The sequence below is a fragment of the Mytilus edulis genome, chromosome 7 (assembly GCF_963676685.1).
Source record: "Mytilus edulis chromosome 7, xbMytEdul2.2, whole genome shotgun sequence".
NCBI lineage: Eukaryota > Metazoa > Mollusca > Bivalvia > Mytilida > Mytilidae > Mytilus > Mytilus edulis.
The window spans coordinates 9,546,391-9,564,383 of NC_092350.1; the positions used below are offsets into that span (position 1 = coordinate 9,546,391).

The 17,993-nt window shown below is 32.3% G+C and overlaps 1 protein-coding gene across 1 annotated transcript; it reads right to left on the reverse strand.

Moving 5' to 3' along the window:
* Window positions 1-207: 207 nt before the first annotated feature.
* LOC139482943 (GTPase IMAP family member 7-like) lies at window positions 208-5,952 on the reverse strand. The gene is made up of 3 exons (XM_071266971.1): window positions 5,880-5,952; window positions 664-1,485; window positions 208-290 (listed from the first exon to the last, which is right to left on the reverse strand). The coding sequence occupies exons 1-3, from the start codon at window positions 5,950-5,952 to the stop codon at window positions 208-210; spliced, it is 978 nt and encodes a 325-aa protein (XP_071123072.1).
* Between the last annotated feature and the right edge of the window lie 12,041 nt (window positions 5,953-17,993).

A 17,993-nucleotide genomic window follows, 5' to 3' on the forward strand; every position in this document is an offset into this window, starting at 1 on the left:
GTATTTAAATCCAAATCAATATATCATCCAAAACTGCCTCCACCTTTTACATAAACTAACAGAATGGAAAATGGTTAAACTACTTTAAAAACGCTGAAACTTTTAATAGCAAAACTTCGGATTTCATACTCCGTAAAACACGTTACAGATGAAGAGTTCAACGCTAAACAATGTTATTATAATGAAACGCATGAATTTATCAAATAATTATGTACACACTATACAGATTCTGAGAGGAGCTGCTCCTACAGGAATTTCGTCAAGTCTACTCAACTTATTACAGAATTGTACTGAAATGAAAAAAATATAGTGGTTAATACTTTAGAAATTCAAAAGTGGCTTTTGTTTGATTAATTGGGCTATAATGGAAAACAGTGTGATTATCATACAAGTGAAACGTTAGGCTAGCTATAAAACCATGATTAGTCCGCCTTTCCTAGGTTAGAAAATGCCTATACAAACTCAGAAATAAGACAGTTGTGTTCCATTCGTTTGATGTGTTTGATTTTGGCATTTTATAAAGGACTTTCAGTTTTGAATTGTCCATAGAGTTCGGTTTTTTTCTTTATTCTACTTTGAGCCAAAATTATTATTCAAAATTGTTACACTAGAAGTTGAGGATACTTAAACGCATATTTAGCTTCTATAATGTTACCTACCAACTACTATCTTTATCGCAAATTTCTTTCCTGATTTCTTCACGGACTTTCCCCATTCTCTCTTCATACTCTTGCTTTAACATTTGAATTTCCGTTTTTTCTTGTTGCAACTGCATTTTCATTTGCATTTTCAATGTTTCCCTGAAGTCATCTTGCGTTTTTTTGTATTTTTCATGGAGTTTCTCTTCTATTTCCCTTTCTCGTTGCTGTATTAGTGCTTCTGCGGTCTTAAATATAGGATCATCTATTACGGGGTTAGATTTTGTCAGTGCTTCGATCATGGTTATAAGACATTTTACTTGCTCTTTGCTCTCGTCTTTGTTAAATTCATTGTTAAAAAGAATACAACGGTTTTGACAGTCCTCCAGGAATTGTCGGAGGGACTTTGGAGCTGTTTTCAAGTGATCTTTGAGCGTTACACCCTTTTTCTGTAGTTGATCTCCATGTGTAAAAACAACTACCACTCTATCTTTCATTTCTTGTTTGAAATATCTCAGAAATATCGTTATAGCGTCTGTATCTTCCTTTCGAAATCTACCTACTTCCATTACGAAGAGCACAGCATGTAAACCTGGTGCACCAATATGGACGCATCTTTTTATTTCATTTCCAATTTCGGTCGAATCCTTTTCTGTGTCAAATATTCCCGGAGTAACAATAATTAAAACATCTCTACCGTCTATCCTAGTCTTCTTATATTGAGAAATTTGTGTCAAACTGCCAGCTTGCAAACTAGATTTGAAAAATTTCCCTCCACACAAGGTATTCGCAGTTGCATTTTTTCCTACTCCCGTTTTTCCCACTAAAGCAATCCTCAATTCGGTTTCTACAAGTATATGAGATTAACCCAGATATTACTCATAGTATATTATATATATTCACGAAACATATCAAATGGTCACAGGAAAGGGAGGGTTGGGTGTCCACACACATATTTACCCCCGCCACATTCTGTATGTGCCTGTCCAAATCGAGTGCCTTTAATGCATTGGTTATCGATTGTTGCTCTTAATCATATTTTTTTTTCGTTCATTGTTTTGTACTTAAATCAGGAATATGTTCTCGTTTTCGATGTTTTAAATTTGTCATTTCGAGTCCTATCATAGTATGTAACAATGTTTTACATTTTAACGAGAGAAATTTATGTATAACTGAAAAATTATTAAACCAGGGTTTTCGATATCACAAACTAGTCAAAACATTTACTAAACTTTATCATCGGTATAAGGACATCATTCGTAAATATAGCTCAACATGCAGACGTCTTATACGTTCAGGTATTTCTCATCCAATTTTTAATAGAAATATTCTTTAGAAAGCACAAAAATGTCAGTATTTACCTCACAAACTAACAAAACCTTTAAATAGCCTTATTAAGAAGGGATATAGTTACGATACTGTTGTCAGGTCATTAAAGATTGCATATTTGGAGTTAATATTGATTCACATATAGGGTCTTTGCACAGGAACTAACTCATTTATTCAAAAACCAGTTGTTGACATGACACGGGTTATGTTCTTCTCATATATGTTATGATGGTATGATACTAAACCCCTAACGGGATGGATTGTGCCTGATATTCATATGATGAAATCATAATCTTTCAATCAGTTTAATTGAAGTCTGGAGCTGGCATGCTAGTAGTCGGTTGTCATTTATGTATTATTGTCATTTTGTTTATTTTCTTTGGTTACATCTTCTGACATCAGACTCGGACTTCTCTTGAACTGAATTTTAATGTGCGTATTGTTATGCGTTTACTTTTCTACATTGGCTAGAGGTATAGGGGGAGGGTTGAGATCTCATAAACATTTTTGCGCCTGTCCCAAGTCAGGAGCCTCTGGTCTTTGTTAGTCTTGTATTATTTTTAATTTTAGTTTCATGTGTACAATTTGGAGTTTAGTAAGGTGTTCATTATCACTGAACTAGTATATATTTGTTTATGGCACAACTGAAGGACGCCTCCGGGTGCGGGACATCGAAGACCTGTTGGTGACCTTCTGCTGTTATCTTTTCTATTGTCGGGTTGTTGTCTCTTTGACACATTCCCCATTTCCATTCTCAATTTTATTGACTATGCAGTTTTGATTATCCTCATGGTTGAAAGCCGTACAGTGTTTTGTAGTTTGTAACTTCTGTGTCATTTGGCCTCTGGTGGAGAATTGTTTCATTGGCAATCAAACCACATCTGCTAAGATTTAAATTTAACCTGTCTGATTAACATGTTATTTGATCTTTAAAAAAATCCCTCTTGATTGATATCACACCAGGACCATTTAAAAGAAATATTTCAATTCATACTAAATTGACAACGTTGCATGTTACAGAATAAACAACTAAATAGTACACGTCTAAAGATTCATCAACACCGCAATTTAAATTGATTTTAGAAAGAATAAGGATTCGTCTCCCTCACAGCATCGGGCAAAGTCCGAAAGTTCGAAGGATTTTTAGTAGTGAAATGTCTTAACAGGAACTTTAAGAATTGCAACAATTGTCCATTTATCTGTGAAATCGAATCCTGCTAAAAACCATGATATGAAATATGGCAAATTTTATGTATGTCAAACCATTGTTGGCAATGTATCACAAAAGAGTTTGCAATAAACAGCGCAACTGGTAATCCTACTTATTCTTTAAAATCATATACAAAGGATGAAAGATAACAAAATTACAAAAAAAACAACATAGTTGGAACATCAACTAAACATTCATTCTAAAGTGTTGACTACTATATATTCTTTCCAAAGTTAAAGATGGCCTTCAAAAATATTTTTATGACATATATTTAACCAGTGGTGTCAATCCAATATGGATTCTCAACAATTCTCAAGATCTAATCCTTAATCTCAGATCACAATCACTGCAATTTTTGAGGTAACATTAAGACCTTTGATTTTCATTCGCTTTACACTACTATTCACCATGAAGGTTCGACTTCACCATCTCATTAAACACAGCTTTTTCTATAATTTTATGATAATAGAACTACACTGATACTATCAGAAAAATACAGTGAAGATGCTATTATTAAAATGCTGTACTTTTTGGTCGACAATATATTTGTTGAGTTTGGAGGATTGATATTTCAACAGACAATCGGTATACCAATGTGTACTTCTTGTACACAACTTCTGGCTGACTTGTTTTTGTATTGTATGAAGCAGAATTTATTCAGAACCTTTTAAAAAACAAAAAACAAAAACAAAATTGAAATATTCTTGAATTTTACTTTCAGATATATTGATGATGTACTATAACTAAATAACCCATATTTCAGTCAGTACGTGCATCTCATATACCCCAGAGAACTTGAAATTAAAGATACTACTAATACAAGCAGGACTGATTCATAGAATGACTCATCCCTTGATCTTTTCCCTCAATATATACACATATGGACGACTTCACACTAAAATCTATGACAAACGGGATGGATGATTTTAACTTCCCAATGATTAATTTCCAATTTCTCAGTAGTAACTTAATCTCTGTTCCGTCGTATGGTGTTAACTTATCTCAGTTGATACGTTATGCACGTGCATGTTCACACTATACTGACTTCATATACCGGACGGTGGTCCTTACGCAGAAAATGCTCCATCATAGATATGAGGATGACAGATTAAAACTGACAATCTGTTAATGTTATGGACACCCTCACAAATTGGTTGATCTATTATATGTGTATGTGTCTAAGATAATAAATGACATTTTTACCACTTCTTAGATTCTGGTTTAAAATCTACATGTATATGTCGGCTGTCTGTACCAAACATTACCTATTCTCGAATATGACTTTTATACCGAGTGTAAATTTGCATTACTATATGACATGTCACGGTAGTTTGTTCATCCAACATTCATGTATACAAAAGAAGATGTGATACATGTATGATTGTCAATGAGACAACTCTACATAAGAGACCAAAATGACACAGAAAATAACAACAATAGGTCACCGTACGGCCTGCAACAATGAGCAAAGCCTCTACTGTATTTATTTTAATGTGTCTGTTATGGTTTCGAATGAATACTAGTAATGTGTTATGTTGGATCGTTTGTTGTCCAAATATTCATAAAATTGCCATTTAATACCATTATTGTTATATTTCCGAACATGACTGTTTAATACCGATCGTTATACGACTTATCTCGGTATTTTGTACATCTAACATTCATGTAGTCATTTTTTATGTTTCTGTAATGGTTTGGATAACCTGTTATGTCTTATCGTTTGAAGACCAAATAATTATAAAATTGCCTTTCAAAACATCATTGTCATAAAAATTCTTTGAACGAATATAGTGAAAGTTATTTTATAAAGTCTGAGATTGCATGTTGGTTACGTAAGCGCCTCACTGTTTTTTTTTTATATCATTCATTTAGAGTATTTTCAACACAACGTATCCATTCTGAATGGTACATATTTCTGTTTTGCATGGTGTATAACAATTTATACAAAATACATGAAATCTTATCTTGCTTACTACACATGAATCTTTTCCATAGACCAATCATCCTACTTTTAATAAATACATCAATAGGATATTTACCTAGTTCTCCATATAAAATACAATTTGGAGTTGACTTCTTAAAATTTAAAATAATCTTATAAAACTGTAAGAATAACGATTCAACAGTATTATTGTTATTAAAACCACACACATGCTACCATTGTGTCAAACATTTGTAATTGCAAATCAATAGGTAATCCTAGACTTCTACATTTTAGTAACATACTGTACATGGTTTTTCTACCGTGTTCTAACAGTTTATTCTGGTTATTTTTAAAGGAACCGTTATAAATAAATATAATACCCAAATAAGCAAATTCATCCCCATTCAGTGTAAATACAGGTTTATCAAGGGATTTATGTTTCCTAAATACAACAACTTTTTGTTTTTAACGCATTAATTTCAAGTTTCCAAGTCTTACAATATAAATAAATGGAATTAAGTGCAGCTTGTAACTCAACCTCAGATTCAGCAAGTATAACAGTGTCGTCAGCACATAATAATGAATACAATCTTAAATAGACAGAATTTCATCAGTATCAAGAACAGTATGAACAGCATTCCAAACATCTGACGACCCATCATATGCATTAGATACAAACTGGACTAAATCATTAAGAAACAGCGAAAATAGTACAGGAGACAGGTTTTCTCCCTGTCTAACACCAACATTACTTTGAAAAAATCTGATATTTGACTACCCTGTCGTACACAAGATTTAGCATTTTCATACATAGCATGTGTATCTTGCTGTTGTTGTTTTGCAGACGACATTGTTTTAATATTTGTACTTTTCGAAACGGAACTGATAAAATTCCGACAACGACCGGAAGTGAAAAGGCTGTATTAGCCTTTAAATAGGGCTCATACGGTCTTTTCAGTATTGGACCGGGCCGAAAAGCAAGATAGATCACGTGATTTATATGACCAGGACGACGTCACTAGTATGACACATGCTGTTTTGGTAGTATGAGGGCTGTTGTAATCGTATTATTTAATAAATCTCTACACAACTGACAAATTTATTTCTACAATTCAAAGCCTTAACTTTTTGATTTATATTATCTTTACACTCATTTAAAAATATACCTACTGCGAAAACATTTTACAAATATATAAATGATGTTTACCTATATATTTAAAACTTGAAAATTTTAGAGTTTCGGTTATCATTTTCTTGGAAATATACGAAGTTTTGAAACATTTGTTAAAGTTCGTGTTGGGAGCACTATTTCCGGAAAAAAGACTTATATATAAAAGTAAGCAAATTGCAGGGCGCAAGCGATTGTTTTTGTATACTTTTATACCGAAAATGAAAAGTTTAAAATGGGATATCAGCAAGTTTGTGAAACACAGCGTATGATCAATTTTATTCTTTATTCTACAAAACGTCTACGTTTTTTGTAGCGAGAAATATGTTTAACAAAAATGTTATTTTCTGTGATATGCAGGGAGGGACGTATGACATTTGTGCCGATTTAAAAAATGTTCATTCTTTCATTTTCGCCCATTTCATTTTTTCATTTGCGCCGATTTTATATTTGCTTCTTATTAGATTTACAGTTAAGTTAATACTTGTACATGTACTATACCATTGGTGAAATCTGGTTATAAATGTTGTTTACTTTTGTTGAAGTTAATTTTGATTCATATTGTTCTGAAACTTCGTTGTAACATTATTGACATGTTGCACACTGAAACGAGCCAAGGAGTCAATTCTTTGATCATCGATGGCTATACATATCGGAAGGTCAGCATATCTTCTGGAGTTGTATCTTGTTGGCCTTCTTCCACCTCCGTATGGTGAGCAGGGGACAACAGTTATATACATGTTATAATTGACAATTCATTACATTTGTACAAGTGGCTGACGGAAGAGGTCTATAATGATAACTGAAAAATAACATGACTTAGATTGAGAGTTGTCTCATTGGCACTCATCCCACATCTTCTTTTATCTATTCACCTGTAATTTACCTGTTAAAAAAATCGGCGCAAATGCAAAACGCCGACAGGGAGACGACGACGACGACGACGTTTTAAGAATTTGATTATTGATTAAATTTAAATTAGCTATATTTTCTTTTTTTTTGTTAGGTTTAACATGTTGCTTCATTTTTTTTTTATGTTTTGAAAATATGCACGATTCATTCTGTTGCTTTACGAAATCTATTCAACAGCTGCCAAAATTGAATAGCATGATTACAAGTACTCTGGGAGAATTCTTCTATACTATAATTAATTGATATACACCTATGTTGATATTAATAATACCGATATTAAAGAGTTTCGATAGAGGTATTTTTTATTAAAACACAGTTACAGAGGTATCTGTTATGCTCTTCAACTTTGACTTTATTTGGCCTTTTTAACTTTTTTGGATTCGAGCGTCACTGATGAGTCTTTTGTAGACGAAACGCGTGTCTGGCGTATATACTAAATTTAGTCCTGGTATCAATGATGAGTTTATTTATTTCATCCTTTCAGGCTCTGGTATATTAAATGAATAAAAAATCTCATACCTCCCTATTTTAATTACGTTCAATCACCTACTATTCCGTATCTATAATACTAAAATTACGAGGTCCAATTTGTCAGCCGTCATCACGTAAAAACGACGAATCACAGAATTCAACTTTATATATAACTAATATAGTACAAAGGTGTAGATAAAAAATTACACCACTCCAGGCCCTTTTGTTTTCCGCGTAATTAATATTGCCAATAATGACGAAGTTCCGGGTCGAGTCCGCTACCGATACCAATAGTATATTCAACTGTTACCTATTACCTTATCTGTACGTTCTGCATCTGACAGGCACACCACCAAACGTTGTATTCAGGATTAATATGCTATATACACGGGTCATAACGGTTGTCCACAGGGTTGACACTACTAAATTGTCAAATTGTTACCTATTGTAGTATTTTAATCAGTTAGACTTTCTAAGATAACAATACGAATACTAAAAATCTGGACTAAAAATAAGGCGTATAGGTACAGTTTTCCATTTGTTAGTGGGCATGACGTAAAACAGCGAGGCAAAGAATTCAACTTTACTTATAACTTATATAGGACAATGCTGTTGATTAAAAAAATACTCCATTCCAGGACCTTTCGTTTTCAAAATAATTAATATTACCAATAATTGATAAGTTCCAGTTCGACGGGTTCAAACAGAAAGACTTGAAAGCAGAGAAAAACTGTGTATCTTATAATCGGCATCATTTTAACAGATGACAATAATAATACTAAAATTAGGCTTGCGCATAGTTATATACTTTAATTCAATCACGGGTGTGTTCTAGTATGTATAACAATATGCAGTGAATTTTAAACTTGTTAATCATATGACAAATAAATAACTCTCCTTCAAAATCACTGGGGAAAGCCTTATGAAAAAACTTTTTATTAGATTTTGTAATAAAGCATTTGGAAATAATTGCTTGAATTGTAAACTCTCAAAGACATTTTAGATAAATAACGTGCTTTTAAATTGACCCTTTTCTTTGGTTGACTCTCGAAGCTATAAACTACACTTTCATGCGTTTTCTTATTTTATCAATGGACTTGCAAAAAGTCTGAATGAAACTTTGTTATTACTAATAAGAAAAGAAATATTCTATAATGAAAAGAATGAGAAAAGGTTGTTTGAAATTTCCTTCATGCATCGGCTTCTCGATATCCATTGAATATATGGATATAAGGTCATACATTTACAAGTGTAAATTGTTGATGCATTCCAATGCATTTTGTTGATATTTTTATCATAAAACTACAGATTTGGATTAGTTGATAATGAATTCGATTAGTTCGCATGCCCCTGTGACGTATACAGCCGGTAGCAAATAAATTGAGACTTGTACGTGAAGAAACTATTCATATAGCAACATTTTAAATTGTTTTTTTCTCTCAAAATTCATGTCGGCTATTGTTTTAATTGATTGCTACATTCTGAGGGAAACGATAATAAACGTTTTATGGTAACTTTGGTTTTATGTCTTTTTTTCAAATTACTTTTCACAAGACAAGAACATTTTCTTTTGAATTGATAACCAATAGCGTTCTCGACGAGTAAGTGTACAGTAGTAAAGAGTTTATAATTTCTCAGTGTTTGCAAGGGTTGTATTATTTTGACACTGGTGATTTTCTAATGTTTTAATGTCACTTTTCATTCTTCCTCGTGAATTTACCTTTCCTTTATTTTAATACACAAATAACATTCAATTATGTTTTTATTTAGTTAGTTGCACCCACTTTGTATGTTCATACAATTGCCATATGTTCGTGACTATCAGCATATAAATATCATCATGTAATTTAATATTTAAACTTAGGATTTGTTTAAGATCAGCTGCTCTAATTCTTGTGCAAATTGGTTTGACTAGACGCATATCTCTCAAAGAAGATGGGTGAAAGATACCAAAAGGGACATTTATACTCAAGACGGAAATAGACCAACAACGTCATGCAAAAACAGAAGGGATCAAAAGAAAACAACAGAATACAAAACGCAATATAGAAAACTAAAGACGGAGCAACAAGAATCCCACAAAAACCAGGCGTGATACCAGGTTCTCCAGAACGGTAGGCAAATGCTGCTCCACATTTGGCACCCTTTGTGATGCTCATATAAGTACAAACCTGGTGATTAGTCTAGTTCGGTAGGTCACATGCGGGGTAAAGGAAGGCGGGATTGTAGTAACGACGATTGGTACATTTCTGTCGTCATTTGTAAAAGCAGACATTCCGTAACAGTCAATCAACTCGTGATAGCGTCCGTAACATTTTTTAATGGAATAATTTCAACTTAAATACTTGATAATCTTGGGCAAACAGCTTCCTTGTGAGCACCAACCCTCTATCAAAGAAATCATGATAGGAATTGCAAGCCCTGGAATATCGTATCAACTGGGAGTTATATACGTAATATGCAGGCGCTGCCTGGATGTTGTTATATAGAGATGGAAATTTCAAAATTAGAAACCTGAAATCATCTCTTTTGTCGTAAATTCTTGTTCTCAACTCACCCTCATTTTCGATTTCTAGATGTAAGTCAAGATACGAGGCAGACTTTACTTTTGTGGATAGTTGTCTCATTGGCAATCATACCACATCTTCTTTTTTATATTTACTGTTTTTGTTATGGTGACTATGTTGGAACGATCAAGTTTTCATTGATTTCCCACTGTGTAGTACAGGACAGGATAAAACTTTACTCATGCCAATTATTTCTTTACTTGAAACAAAGACTTCAAAGGACAAAAGCATCTTCTATTCCACAATATGGGTTAAAAAAAGCAGCATAGACAAATAATATAAATAGTTTTATCACAGAGAAACTCACAATCAACGTAATTTATATTTAAGGATAGAGCAATGTACAAAAAAGGAGCGTGTCAATTCAATCAAATATGTCAGGACAATATATCAATAATTAATACACTCCTTTTATGCTAAACTAATAAAAAAAAATGTGTTTAATGTATGGTTTGTGATATCACTGGACAAACTTGATGAGAGGGATTTGTCATCCAGGTTTTAGAACTGCTGCAATTCTTAAACAGTTCGAACGTTGTTTTCCATTTGTACTTTGTTGAGAAAGTGTCTTATATATACTGTACGTACTATCATCTACAAAAATGTGTTTTCTTTTTTTTGGCGTCTATGTTAGACTTCCTCACCCCATTTTGTCAATATAACAGAACTAAAAAACCAGCTGTTATATAAGTGGGATGTTAAGCTATAGCTATAAACCTAGGGTTATCCACCATTTTCTTCGGAACCTGCCTGCTCCAAGTTAGAAATAAAACAATTGTTTTCGGTTCGTTCCTTTTTTTTAAAATATGCCTTCTGTTCAATTTTGTCAGTATTTAGGGACTAGTCTTATTGATGTATGTGCCTATCCCAAGTCAGGAGCCTGTAAATCAGTGGTTGTCGTTTGTTTATGTGTTACATATTTGTTTTTCGTTCATTTTTTTTACATAAATAAGGCCGTTAGTTTTCTCGTTTGAATTGTTTTACATTGTCTTATCGGGGCCTATTATAGCTGACTATGCGGTATGGGCTTTGTTCATTGTTGAATGCCGTACGGTGACCTATAGTTGTTAATGTCTGTGTCATTTTGGTCTTTTGTGGATAGTTGTCTCATTGGCAATCATACCACATCTTCTTTTTTATATTACCCCGTTTGAATTAACATTGGCGTTCGGTATTTTTGTTATACCTTTTTCTATTTTTTTAACAATACAAGTCGTTTAGAACACTTAGCAAAGAAACCTTGTTTAAACCACACACTGCTTTGTCCCGATCAGTTTTCTTTATCTTTATTATACCTTTTTATGAATATTACGGGCGGAACTTGGATTAGATTAAGGTACCCTTTATATATTTAAATTTGTTAAAAAGTTTGCAGTAAAGTTGGATTGAATAAAAAATACCGATATTTTGGTATCATTAACAACTCAATGGTATATACAATACAATATCTTTATCAGTATTGCATTGGCGTTTTTTTTTGTGGCACTTTAGTGTTTCGTTGTTTTCCTCTTATTTTTGTTGTGTTTCCTTCAGTTTTGGTTTGTAACCCGGATTTTTTTTCTCTCAATCATTTATGAATTTCGAACAGCTGTATACTACTGTTGCCTTTATTTGTCACTGTGATTTTTTTTTTAAATAAATCGAAAATATGGTTTTACCCAAATAAATGCGGATGCATTATGTAATTATACGAATGGAAAATCATGAAAATGCAAAAGGATTAAACAATTATTAATATTTGAACAAAAGGGTACAAAAACAAAAGTATTTAAGACCATCGAAAGGATACTTTTTTTTAAATAATAATAAAAAAATTTATTCAGTATACATGTACTAATTTATCTCTACACTCAAGAGATAATTATTATAACAATTTATTAGAATTGCACGACCAAAGTTATCCTGCAATCATAAAATTAATAATAATTATCTCTTGAGTGTAGAGATAAATTATTACATGTATAGATTCTTGTCCTATCAACTAAAAGTTTATAATTGAATTATCTTACTACTTTAAATTCTTGTTGTTCATCCTGAATATTAAAGAAAATATCCGATTTTTGAAATGAATAAAATATAGAAACTTACATATGTGACTTTTAACAAATGCCTATACTATACTGCCCAGATCATATACAACTACCATTTTTTTTCAGAATATTAAAATATGTATTAATTGAATATTCTCAAAAATGATGACAAAGGTTATATATGGACAGTCATTCTTCTGAATTATCGATTTAAACATATATATTTTCTAGATATGCTCACAATTAATGAAACCAAGACTATTCCAACTTATGAATATGTCATCTTTACCCAGACTAACATATCCATCAGTAAACAACTAAAGAATTTAAAGACGTCAATACCAGTCTAAGAAAGGCATAAGCTTGTGCAATGTCAAAACATAAATGTGGACAAGATGAAGAATCATAGTGTTTAGACTGTATAACAATACATACTATCATTCAGAAAAAAGAAGCAGATATCAAGGGGACAATTAAAAAATCTGTAGAAACTGACAACGCCTTGACAAGAAAGGAGAGACTACGAAAAGATACACAAGTTCATAAAACACTGCACAGAAAACTAAAGACCGAACACGACGAACCCCGTTGAGATCCGTGGCGACCTCAAGTGCATTGGAACGATAAGTAGATTCTGCTTCACAAGTGGCACACATTTTACAATTTAGGTACAATTTTGGTGATGAGTTTTAATACGCTGATGTTACATTTGAGTAAAAGAGTACGGATTATGTTTATTTCAATTGTTAAAACTTTGTGTTCATATGCGATCCAGATAATCCATACCTTTCAGCCAACTGGTGATGGCGTCCGTAGCATTTTCGAAGGGATGATATCCAACTAACCACTTGGAACCATGGTTCAATAGCTTCCTAGTTAGAAAGAAACAACCCTCTATAAGAAAAATCATGATAAGAAACGCAAACTCTGAAATAACGATTAATCTGGGAGATATATACTTCATATTCAAGCGTTGAAGGAATGTTGTTACATAAAAATGAAAGTTTACAATTTTAAAGCTGAAATCCTCCCTTATGTCGTAAAGTTTTATTGATATATTTGAGACATAATCAAAGATCTTAGTTTGTTATCCGGACTAGTTTTCTCTTAATCGATTTATGACTTTTAAACAGCTGTATACTACTGTTGCATTTATTTAGAACAATGTTTAATTGATAATCGTTAAGATTAAGTCAACAAGTTAACATGGATCGTATTCAATTTTATGAGCTCTATAACCAAAACCATCTCAATAAAATTAGGCTACGATATACTGTTTGTAATACGATTTCTGCAGGTTCAGCCTAAATTCTTACCCAGTATTCGATTATGGATTTTTTTAATAATTTTATTATCAACTGAATGCATTATTGTCATTTGTTAAAATATAACTAAGAAATGAAGAATTTAAAAAAAAAGATGTTCAAAATATTTTGTATATAATTTTCTGTAATTTTCGTCCCGCCATGGCGCAGCACCTTTTACTTTTAAAGTGAAATATCTCGAGGAAGATATTTTTAATATAGTTAATCTTTTTAATCGAAGTTGTCGAAAGTTTTTGATGAAAAGTTTTATCAAATATAAAGAAAATACGTTCATATGACGAAACTACGACAAGCAAACTGCAAATTGTGATATTAGGATATATATTGAAATTAAAATGCGAACTGTCCGTGAGGAAGCAATATTTTTTCAAATGAGGAAAATACGATAAACGAACTGTGAGAAATGTTGAAAATGAAAAGCTGACTAGGTCGATGCCACTGCTGGTGGACGTTTCGTCCCCGAGGGTATCACCAGCCCAGTAGTCAGCACTTCGGTGTTGACATGAATATCAATTATATGGTCATTTTTATTTATAAATTTTCTGTTTACAAAACTTTGAATTTTTCGAAAAACTAAGGATTTTCTTACTCCAGGAGTAGATTACCTTAGCCGTATTTGGCACAACTTTTTGGAATTTTGGGTCCTCAATGCTCTTCAACTTTGTATTTGTTTGGCTTTTTTACTATTTGGATCTGAGCGTCACTGATGAGTGTAATGTAAACGAAACGCGCGTCTGGCGTATAAAATTATGATCCTGGTACTTTTGATAACTATTAACTTAAATTGATTATTATTATGGTCAATTATGAGATTTAATAGTAATCATCCGATTATTACCCTTCTGATGGGGATAAGCGGATTACTTGGCATCACAACTTTTAACACATTTTGTAAACGTTAATTACCTGAGGGTCATAAACTTGTCAAGAAAATTGAAGACAGAGAGAATTAAAGTAATTTAATGTGTAAATATTGCTACACCTTCAAAATTTAAGTGACGAAATTGATATGAAATACTTTCATCATTTTGAAAACCGTTTTGTACAATACGAAAATGACGAGCGCTAGCAAAATCAAAATTGAAATTGAGAATAGAAATGGGGAATATGTTAAAGAGATAACAACCCGGAGATGGGCCTCAGCTGGCCCCTAAAAAACAATTATGGAAAATAAATATGATATACAGCAATAACCAACAACCACCAAATTACTGGGTTCTGACTATGGACAGATACAAACAGAATTTGGAGGGTTAAACGTGTTAGCCGCCACAAAACAACCCTAACATTGGACAGTGTATGTGAATAATCTCAGACATTAAATCTTTTAAAAAAGGTACAACTTTGAAAATTGTATACGTAGGATTGGATAGCGGACACAGTACAGTACAAACATTTTTTTGATACTTTAGATACAACTGAGATGAATATGTAAACCAATTTTCCAGAGTATGAAGCATAACTCATGCCTTGTTTTTTTAATTACCTGTCTATTGCGCCCTTGCTGCTTTGATTATAATAACCACGCAATCGTGTTAATGTACCTGTCCAAGTCAAAAACCTGTAATTCAGTGGCTGCCGTGTGTTGCTTTTTGTAGGATTTGTTATCTGTTTAATGTTTTACCAAAATCCAGCCGTTGTTTTTTTTCGATTTGAAACGTTTTACATTTTGTACTTTTACAGATGACTATATGGTATTGTTTGCGATCACTGTTTTAGGTCGATTGACTACCTATAAATGCTTATTTCTATGGCATGTGGTCTCTGGTGGGCAGTAGTTTCATTGGCATCTCCCATTAGCTGTATAAGGATATGATGATATTAGATTATGTTTCATTGATAATCACATTTATTTCTCACGGTTGTCAATATTATAATTAATAAGACATTATCATAAACAGGTTTGTATTTTTATCTCGTTACTTTTTTTTTTATGAATTTCGTTTTTAATGTTGTAAACTATCGATGTAGATTTAAGAATTCTCTGACCAGATTTGTTCACGGGCAAATCATACTTTAGATTGGTTGTGTTTCTTCTGCCTTCATGAATTTAAAAATAGCAGAAAACAATCAACTTTATCTTTGAAATGAAATATGCTAAGTTTGGTAGATAAATTTAATTCATTTGTTAGAACTTATTTATATATATAAACAAAATTATGATCAATTTATTACAACTAGGTTTTTTTAGATACAGAGTATTTTTGTTTGAATCAAATCATTTTCCAACTTAACCATTTAAGGTGAGATAACTCATATAGTTTAACTTCATAAATAAACTCATCATAGATACCAGGATAAAGGATTGTGTTGTTACTCTATCTATGTAGTATAATATTAAAAAAAAACGAGTCCTGTAAACCCAATTCTTCTTTTTTTTTGTCACGTGAAAGCCAATTATAAGAGATATTCTAATATTTTATCTTAATTCAATATCGTTTGGGTTTTGTTTTCTATCACAAAAATTGGCGTTTCCATTTATAATGTACATTAAATATGAACATTTTGCACAACCTGTAGCTTGATAAATATCTCGGCGAATCATTTTATTTGGCAATCGCTAATGGCAGTCAGCAGGGTTAAAGAACATCAGTTGTTCGACCTGTTAGTCAAATGCGTTTTGTTTAAATATACTTTTTCACTTTTTTGGTCTTTTGGAAAATGTTGTTTGTGCTGTTTTTAGACCCGTCTACAACGAAATTTGTTTTACATGCACACGTATAAAAATTGCGGTTTTTATCCAACGCAATCATAGGTTTGAACGTAGTTTTCAATTTAGACTCGTTTATATTTTTTCGTTTGGGCTTGTATCATATTTTTCCCTCTGGTTTATATGATCCGTTCATCCTATATTGACTCTTAAAATTCAAGAGTTTATCTAAAAATGAGGGTACTTTTTATATGGCCTTCCAAATACCGTTTCGATCCCAAACATCACTGTAGAGACATTTATTGTCGAAATCCGGATCTGGTGTACTAAAAAATATTGACACCGTATGTTTGTGGCATAACATCGTGGCCACAAGTTAATTTTTTTCTGTTTAGTATTAAATTTATATTAAGATCCATTTTGTTACATCTTGTGATCAATTTTATTTGGCAATCGCCAATGGCAGTCAGCAGGGTTAAAGAACATCAGTTGTTCGACCTGTTAGTCAAATGCGTTTTGTTTAAATATACTTTTTCACTTTTTTGGTCTTTTGGAAAATGTTGTTTGTGCTGTTTTTAGACCCTTCTACAACGAAATTTGTTTTACATGCACACGTATAAAAATTGCGGTTTTTATCCAACGCAATCATAGATTTGAACGTAGTTTTCAATTTAGACTCGTTTATATTTTTTCGTTTGGGCTTGTATCATATTTTTCCCTCCGGTTTATATGATCCGTTCATCCTATATTGACTCTTAAAATTCAAGAGTTTATCTAAAAATAAGGGTACTTTTTATATGGCCTTCCAAATACCGTTTCGATCCCAAACATCACTGTAGAGACATTTATTGTCGAAATCCGGATCTGGTGTACTAAAAAAATATTGACACCGTATGTTTGTGGCATAACATCGTGGCCACAAGTTAATTTTTTTTCTGTTTAGTATTAAATTTATATTAAGATCCATTTTGTTACATCTTGTGATCAATTTTATTTGGCAATCGCCAATGGCAGTCAGCAGGGTTAAAGAACATCAGTTGTTCGACCTGTTAGTCAAATGCGTTTTGTTTAAATATACTTTTTCACTTTTTTGGTCTTTTGGAAAATGTTGTTTGTGCTGTTTTTAGACCCTTCTACAACGAAATTTGTTTTACATGCACACGTATAAAAATTGCGGTTTTTATCCAACGCAATCATAGATTTGAACGTAGTTTTCAATTTAGACTCGTTTATATTTTTTCGTTTGGGCTTGTATCATATTTTTCCCTCCGGTTTATATGATCCGTTCATCCTATATTGACTCTTAAAATTCAAGAGTTTATCTAAAAATGAGGGTACTTTTTATATGGCCTTCCAAATACCGTTTCGATCCCTAACATCACTGTAGAGACATTTATTGTCGAAATCCGGATCTGGTGTACTAAAAAAATATTGACACCGTATGTTTGTGGCATAACATCGTGGCCACAAGTTAATTTTTTTTCTGTTTAGTATTAAATTTATATTAGGATCCATTTTGTTACATCTTGTGATCAATTTTATTTGGAAATCGTCAATGGCAGTCAGCAGGGTTAAAGAACATCAGTTGTTCGACCTGTTAGTCAAATGCGTTTTGTTTAAATATACTTTTTTCACTTTTTTGGTCTTTTGGAAAATGTGGGGTTTTTTTTATTGAAAATTTTCTGATCACATGCATTTGTAAAATCAGATTTGGCACTTTAAATTTTGGAAACACATTCAAGTACTTTTGCAAGTTTACTATCATTTTC